The sequence below is a fragment of the Buceros rhinoceros genome, unplaced genomic scaffold, assembly GCF_000710305.1.
Source record: "Buceros rhinoceros silvestris isolate BGI_N320 unplaced genomic scaffold, ASM71030v1 scaffold41927, whole genome shotgun sequence".
Classification (NCBI taxonomy): Eukaryota; Metazoa; Chordata; class Aves; order Bucerotiformes; family Bucerotidae; genus Buceros; species Buceros rhinoceros.
The window spans coordinates 1-8,545 of NW_010422347.1; the positions used below are offsets into that span (position 1 = coordinate 1).

The 8,545-nt window shown below is 43.3% G+C and overlaps 1 protein-coding gene across 1 annotated transcript in view; it reads right to left on the bottom strand.

The window, feature by feature from the left end:
- Positions 1 to 3,667: 3,667 nt before the first annotated feature.
- F10 (coagulation factor X) overlaps positions 3,668 to 8,545 on the bottom strand; it is a gene marked incomplete at its 5' end in the record, with an annotated part of 9,176 nt that continues 4,298 nt past the window's right edge. Inside the window, 5 exons of the mRNA XM_010140001.1 lie at positions 3,668 to 4,215; positions 5,024 to 5,141; positions 5,930 to 6,183; positions 6,962 to 7,102; positions 8,041 to 8,154. Coding sequence (XP_010138303.1) covers positions 3,668 to 4,215; positions 5,024 to 5,141; positions 5,930 to 6,183; positions 6,962 to 7,102; positions 8,041 to 8,154 — 1,175 coding nt within the window. The remainder of the gene's footprint in view (positions 4,216 to 5,023; positions 5,142 to 5,929; positions 6,184 to 6,961; positions 7,103 to 8,040; positions 8,155 to 8,545) is intronic.

An 8,545-nucleotide genomic window follows, 5' to 3' on the forward strand; every position in this document is an offset into this window, starting at 1 on the left:
CACATAGCTACCCTCAGCTTCATGCCAGCCCACTGTACACGACAGGAGGGTAAGTGGTGCGTTATAGCTAGAGTAAGTGTGCACACAGACAGAGCAGCTGTGTAGCAATATGCAAAATTCAAAGCAACCTCATCTGAGGGATCATAGTTTTCAAAATATGTTATTCTTGGTATGTTGGCTAAGGCTCCAGCAGAGGAGTCTTCTAGGAAATTTCTTCCAGTTAGATACTGAGCCTGCAAAAGTGTGTTCTCCCACCAGACCATAGGATACCATAGTGAAGGCCAGCTTGTCCACATTGATTCCCTAGGGCAGCCCCCATTGTGCTGCACACCTGATAGCTACTTACTTCTCGTGCTCTGAAAGAATACCAACATCAGAGACTTCACTGTCCTCCACACAAAATCTATCAGAGGGCTTTTCCAGTCACGGTGTTGGAGGGTTTTACCCGGGAGCTCCCTGAAGCTTTCTGCGTGCAGCTGAGACGTGCTATGTCTTTTTATCTTCACCGCAGACGTGAAGATGCTCTTAGATAAGCTTGGGAAGTGTGGGTTAGATGAGTGGACAGTGGGGTGGACAGAGAGCTGGTTGAATGACAGCTCAGAAGGTTGGAAGCAGTGGTACAGAATCTAGGTGGAGGCCTGTGGCTAGCAGTGCTCCCCAAAGGTCAGTACGGGGTCCAGTCTTGTCTTCAACATATTTGTCAATGCACTGGATGAAGGCACAGAGCGTACCCTCAGCAGGTTTGCCAATGATACAGAACTGGGAGGAGTGGCTGACACACCAGAAGGCTGTGATGCCCTTCAGTGAGACCTGGACAGGCTGGACAGTTGGGCTTTTCCAGCCAGTCCGGCTCAGGAAGCCTGGGCACTAGAGGATAGCTTAGAGCGCATCCTTCTGCAATCCTTGGTGAGCTCTCACCTTAACTCGCAGTGTTTGCTTGCTGTGAGTCATTCCGGTATTTTAAAACCCACCACTCTCTCAGCAGCTATGTGCTGTACCTCCTTCCTGGATTTTTACAATCTGTTCACATTTTGCTGAAATTGTGAAATCACCCCTAAATAATTAGTCCACATTAAATAAGTGCACTTCAATTCTTCCTTTTCTTGCAGGCCCTAGAGATGGTTATGGGCTTTGGTAGGAGACCAAGATACAAGCAGATGTTTCACTTCTGTTCTCTCAGCATGGCAGAAGTGCTGTCACAGAACAAGAGGAATGAACACGAAGCCCTTGAGCCTGGGGCACTACAGGCACCATGGCACAGGATGAAAGGCTCTCCAGGAAACGGATTTGTTTGTAAAAGACAAACTCCGATTGCAAAGCCCAGGGACAAAGTCTCTCATACTCTGCAGAATAATGCCACTTCTAAGCACAGTCATGTTGCACACAAACATAGGCTTTCATCACCCTCTTGCACACTCATCCGTTAAACCAGCTCAGTGTCTGCTCTCAAGGTACTGCTTGGCTTGACAAGAATGTATATACACACCAGCTAGTAAAACCCAGCTGCTGCCATCACTGCCGGAGGGAGGCCCTCCCCTCAGCTTCCTCTACACCTTACAGAGTCCACGCAGAGTTCCACTTCAGCCCTCAAGCTTCACTGAAGTAGAAGAATGCCCTTTCTAAGAGTACATACACAGGATTTGGGTAGCATTGGGCCTGAGGTTGTCCCTTTGAAGAGGGATGTCTCGCCCTGAAGGAGCACAGGGCAGGCTACTGGTGGGACAGGGATTTGATCTGGAATCCAGCGGACAGAAGAATTCAGGGAACAAACACTGCTAAACAAACACTGAAGTAAGCCCACTGAGGGTTTATAGAGGTGGAGACCGTAAAGCTGGAGTTAACTGACCTGCAGCCCTTCCTGCCCGCATTTGCTGCTGACTGCAGCAATACCTTGTCTGGAGCTGTATTTCTAGTTTGTCAGCCTGGTTTGCTCACAGCACCCACCATACAAAACAAGCTAGTACCAGCTCAAAGCCCAAGAGGTAAGTAGCAGGTGTCTGGTTCTGATGAACTGTGAAGTTCAGCGTACTTCACACAACAGGGGAGCATAACAGTTTGGAGGAGCCTTGGAAAGACCACCAGGACTGCTAGGGGAGTAGAGCACATGATGTACAGTAACAGGCTGAGGGAGGGGACTGGGTTTGCTCAGCCAGGGAGAGCTGGAGGAATCTAACTGCAGTCTTCCACTGCCTAAACGGGGATTACAGTGAAGACAGGGCCAACCATTTCCCAGAGATGCCCACAGAAAGAAGATGAGGCAGCAGTCAGAGGTTGCAACAAGGAAAATTCCATTTGGACATGAGCACAGGATCAGCTCGCCCAGAAGATAACAAAATCTCCACCTCTGAAGTTTTTCAAAACTTGATCGGACCAGACCCTGCATAACCTGCTCTAACTTTGATATTAGCCCTGTTTTGAGCATGGGGTTGGACCAGATGACTTTCTTCTGTCCCTTCCATTGTAAATTTTTCCATGATTTCTGTAACTAGGACTGAGGCTGAGAAGGTTTAAAGAAGAATACTGGGAAGAACACTAGTCCACATACAGAAAACCCCATCAGAGTGCAGAGCTTCTGCCTGGAAACCTTACAGCACAGATTCGATCACAGTACCTGAACAGACTGTGTGCAGGAAGTCACTGGTTGAGTTTACTTCTTTCTAAGAAAATCAGTATCCTGGCATCTGACTTGCCATTTATGAACATCTAGGCCAGCGAAAGTCTCTTAATTACGTAAGACAGGTGAAATGTGTCACACGTGTTTGTTTAGGGACATTCACTCTTTTTTCACTCTCTAATGAGATTTTGTTTTCATATATTTGTAAGCTGACTGTAGGGAAGAAATAAAAAAAAAGAAGAACAAAAAAGAAATAAGGTTTTATTTCAAATGCTGGTATATAATGTGGTATATAATATCAATATTGCACCTTCCAATAACATCTAGAGCGACACACAATCACAGAGCTCTCTGATCCTCAGCCATATGCAATCCAGAACGTGATACAGAAAACAGTAAACTTGTACTTTTTTCTTTTTCTGATGAATGAAACAGAAGTGTTCAAATTAAACTGAAGTGAAGTACAGTCTGTATAAAGGCAAACCTTCTTTTGATCAGCTGCTGTGACCTAAGCAGGCAATTTTGTGGAATGTGGTATTTTAGCATCACATGTTGAATACTTACTTGTGTCTCAGCTTTTACCAAGCAAGCCTGTCTGCTCCCTTAATCATCTAAATACATCTGCAGGTAGAAGCTAAACAGTTCCAGCAATAACAAACTTCCTACTGAGCCAGCTGGCTGCAATACGAGGATTAACTGATGACCTGTCTTCCCGCTTTCCTCATCATTAGCGGAGGCTCCTACTATGTCCAGGAGCCTCTCGTCAAAGCACTTGGGCAAACAGACAGGGACCAAAATGCCAATATAAAAATAACCAAACAAGCAAACAAAAGGCCCCAATGAACAGCTCTTCTTTGAGGGGAGAGCCCCTCATTGTACAAATTCAAAACACCACCAGCAATCCACATATACATGCTTAAAGCCAGGAATAAACCAAAAAGAAGCAGCACCATAACTTTAAGGAATCAGCTCTCAAAACAAGTTTGGCGGATGTGACTAAAAAAAATAATAACTGCACCTCGTTAGCTAACAGAAGGATCAAAAGCCACACCGCTACGAATTTTGTCTCATGGCCATTCTTACCCAGCGTAAGAACCTGGACAGTTTGGTATAGACACCATATTTGCCTTTCTTTGCACATCCTTCTCCCCAGCTAACAATCCCGGTCACAAAGTAAGTATCCTTATATTTGGTAACATGGGGACCTCCACTGTCTCCTTGACACGCATCTTTTTGCTCTGTTTCATAACCAGCACAGAACATGTTTTCTGTTATTGCAAAGTTAGTGGATTGCTTGCAAGTGATCCTATCAACATAGGGCACTTCAAGCACTTTCAGTTTTTTGGATAGCCGTCCACCTTCAAATTCACGCCCGAAGCCACTAACCCTTCCAGATTTTTGGTTCATCAGAACTTCATTAGCAAAGTCAGCTTCGGGGAGGCATGCTGCGATAACGTACTCAGAAAACGTAATAGGCTCCTTCAGCTTTATTAAGGCTATGTCATTATCGTAAGTCTCGGCAATGTACTTTGCGTGAACAAGAATTCTGTCCACGGTATGCATCGTTTCAGACTGCTCTTTCTTTTCTCTGTCCACTTCACCTGTACGAGAATATGAGAAGGGTTGTTAATACGGAGATTGGTAAAAAATTAAGAACAACCTTGAGAAAGAAGGAGAGTACGATACTCATTCCTAACACGTCGCCTAAGCTTTTATAGCATACAAGTAAGCTGTAAAAATGCATTGCAATATTTATTAGCAGCGCTGGATCAGTTTTGGTTCTGAGCTTTTGTCTACAGAGACTTTTGTACCAGTTTACATAAGTGCATAAATGTATTCAGCTAAAGTAATGCAGCTTTGGGTGGAAGCTCTTACAGGACCTTGAGCCTCGTTTATATCAGTGAAGAGAAACTGGTCTGGTCAAGACTAAAAGAGTGCAAATACCAAGTTCTGTATTTATCTAGTATCATGCCTCAGAAGTGAAGCAGACACAATTTGAGTTAATTTCTTTTTCCTCTAGTCAATGTGTCACAGCTTTTCTGAGTGCTCCTGCAAAAACAGATCTGTAAGCTTCAGATGTGCCAGCAATTACAAGCTTTCTGAAGAACTACGCTGATGAACACAATGCTAGTCATCGCTTCTAGAACATTTGTTCTTAATCACTTCCAACCAGCTGGCAAAGAAGAAAGGGATGCACCATTATCACCTTACACACCAGCTGCCCCTATTTTCACAAGGCCGGATCTCCACAATAACAAGGAATTATAAAAGGCAAAACTACAACAACAAAAAAGGAAACAAATTATGATAAATAAAGTAATATGAGTACATCTATGAGGTTTTCAGCACAGAGGATTAGTCTGCAATATATGCTCAAACACCATAGGAGTAAATTAAATAACCACTCACCAACAACAACTGTGATTTCTTTAGATTGGTTCATGCAATGAGCTGCAGTGAGTATAAACTTTTCATTCAAAATAGTTCCACCGCAAAACTCTTCCCCTTCCTCATTTAACAGAACAGCCTGTGAAAGAAAAAAAATAAGTGTAGAATTAACAAGTGCAGTTCAACTTCAACAAGCTATGAACCGGTAACTGACTTCTCTGCACACTACATTTACACTACAACACGTACTACTCTGCAGGGGTCTCCTAAGGTTGCATACACACATCCTATAGATGGGCATGTACTATTATGCAGTCTCAATTGTCTCTATGCAAGGAAGATGTTTGGCTTCTATGTCACCTCACTCACAGCGCTTAGTAAGGTCTTTTAGGAACAAGACACTGACTGACTGAGCAGGGAAAGCACAACCCCAAATCACACCATCTCTTGGACTCATCATCCTAAAGAATTCCTGTCCAAACTCTGTTCCTGTTTGACCCACCCCTTAGCATCCCAAATACAGAAACGCATTTGGGCTGGTCCAATCTCAAGAGAAAAACTTAGCTATGAAAGTGTATTTGTGAAGAAAATGCATGCTTTATCTGACACGCTCTCTAAGTGCACCTCAGATGGAATATAACCTGCAAAAATGACACTAGTAGGCCAGCATGACTGAAAAACCCTCTTCGTGACAGGTCAAGCAGCACCATCTAGAATGGCACAAAGCCTCTCATTTCTACATTTGAAGGCTGCTCTTTTCAGAACAGCACACCAAAGTGCCTACAGTCACACAACTCAGCTACCTCCAGCTTCACATGGCATACTACAGGGGTGACGTTCAGAAGGCAGCCAGGTGGAATGAACATTTGGACGCTTTCCCTCAGAAACACGTTCTGCTTACATGCAGAGCACAAACACCAGATTTACCTGCCACGGACATTCACCAAGACGACACTCCTCACCACCTACTATCCTGGTATCCACATATGGACTCCTGTTACTTGTTCCATTGCCAGGACGGGGGGTTGGGCTCTCTGTGGTAGTAACAATGTCCTCCTCCAAACATGTTCCATTTGTGGGAAGGACATCTTGATCACTAGTTGCATTGCTATTGCTATCAGTGGGTAAAATAAGTGACCTTTTTTTTCTTGTAACCAAAACTCTCCCACAGGGATACTTCACTGTTAAGACAAGAATGTTAAAATCAGAAACACCAGCACAAGAGGAAATTCCTTGACAACCCCATCTTACAATCAATCAGTTCATGCAGTTGTCCTGGTCTCAAAACACTAGCAAAACCACAGGACTTGTCCAACTGGACAGTGTTTTCAAAATATTTAAAATCTAAAATGTCATCTTTGGTTATTTTCATTGCTATTTTCATGCACTTGTTCGTACTAAATCCATCTTCACTAGGCAACTGAATGAAGCATTTTATTTTAGGAATAATATGGCTCATGAGAGCTATTTCTTAGTTATAAAGAATACAAAAATCACCACAACAAGTATGTGGTTGAATTATCCTCCCCCGCCATGTTTGTTGAAATGCAACAAAAATGTACAGGTGTACATTCTTGTACATAGCATTAAATGTAATCATTTAATGTCATCAGTTACTATTTTATTAGGTTAACTGAAATCTACAGCAGAAAAGTATTTGCGAGCTGTTATTTTATAGGCATGTAAGTGTTTAAGTAAATGAGATATAAGTGTAATCTCTTTCCTTCTGCCAACAGTGGAGTTTACTCAGGTAATTCTGCGAGCGGCGCCTTGCAAAGGGTTCCAAATCAGCTAGGTTTTGATAACATTACCGCACAAATGGAAGGCTCTGGACATACAAATCAGTTGGCCTCAGGGTTAAATCTATGTCATGTAGAACAGTGATGTACAAAAGACATTCTTTCGCTGGAGAAACAAGCCGCGCCACCATTGCTACGTATTTACTATGTGGCTTCATACCTGATGAAACACAGTGTTTGCCATCGTCTGCTAGAACATATCCCTTTGCACAGGAACACACAACATCCTTCTGTACACTTTTTTTGATGCTGCAGAACTGCTCACAGTCACCGTTGTTTATTTTGCAGTACTTTGGTATGACTATAAAAGAGATAAGGTCGGAGAAAAACTGTAAATAAACACAGACTTCACAGAAGATCTCGAAGTTCACCAAATTAAACCTCACTCTTTAAACAGGATCTGTATCTCCACCTGTCAAATACCTGAAGGGGCTAACATTAGCTGATGCTTACAAAGCAGTCACATCCACCACAAGAAACTTACTTGGCAGGTCCAAGTGGGCCCAGTGGCTGTGTCACGGTGAGCTTAAAAAATCAGACACAAAATAACAGGAGAAGAATGAATAAAACACTAACAGAGAAGCCCAATGGTGCGTGGTAAATCCTCACACTACCCCTACCTCCTGCCTTAAAGAACTCAACTCCTCATCACTCTCCTCAGTCTTGTGTCTGAACTTGAGTTCCACACCCTCCACTTTCACTTCTTGGCTACCAATACGTGCTCCAGTGACATCATTAGGGTAGTAGCTGCAAGCTCATGGAAGTGAGACTTGGGAAGGATTGATAGGTGAAAAATGATTCCTTGCAAAGCTGAAAAAGTCTCTGCATTGGCTACTGGAACATGTTCTCTTTGGTTCTCCACTGCTGTGAGCTGAGCAGGGAGGCTGTGCTTCTGAGCCGGAAATAAAGGTTCCTTGGTATCAGTTGTAAGAATCCTATGCTGCTTGATTTCATCATCATGTTTTGGGGATTCGAGCTCATGTAAAGAGGCACTGCTGTAATTCAGAGGGCTTTCTTTGGAGCAAACATAACTTCAGAGCCTTCACTAACACCACCCCGCTGTAGAGCCACCGAGGCTTTACGAGTCTGGCACTGTCCTCCAACTCATTGTTGACTGCCATCCTCTTCTACGCATTTTTCCAAGAGGCAAATAATGCTTGTTATGGACGGGGTAGCTCTCTATGTTTCAGGACCTCCCTGGGAACTTCACTGCCACAGTTCTCTAAAGCAGAAACCTACCAAATTCACAGTTCTTGCCTTGATAACCATCCAAGCATGAGCAAGTGTAGGAACCAATTCCGTCTTTACAATGTCCACCATACTGACAAGGATTTGAGCTGCACTGGTCCCCATCTACAAAAACAAACCAAAAAACAAATCCTTATAAGAGTGTAAGCATTTTCAGTGAGTGCTGAAGGACTGTTTGTTTTAATAAGCAATCATTCATCTTTCCGTTAAAAACTTACGTCTTGTGAGCTGCCGCATTCCAGATAGAACAAAGAGTATAAATGCAATCATTCCAAACCAGCCACGATTCATGCACATATGTTCAGTTTTGCAATCTGTTTTTGGTGGCTACTGTATGACAGCATGTAGGCAAGCCTTTTTTTTGTAGGAAGATACAGTAAATCATCATGGTCAGTGTATACAGCACTTACACTGAAGGCTGCAGAAGCACACAGGACATTTCCACATTGCAGCTGCTCTCTAAAGATGTTAACCCTTTGGCCTCTTGACTTTACCT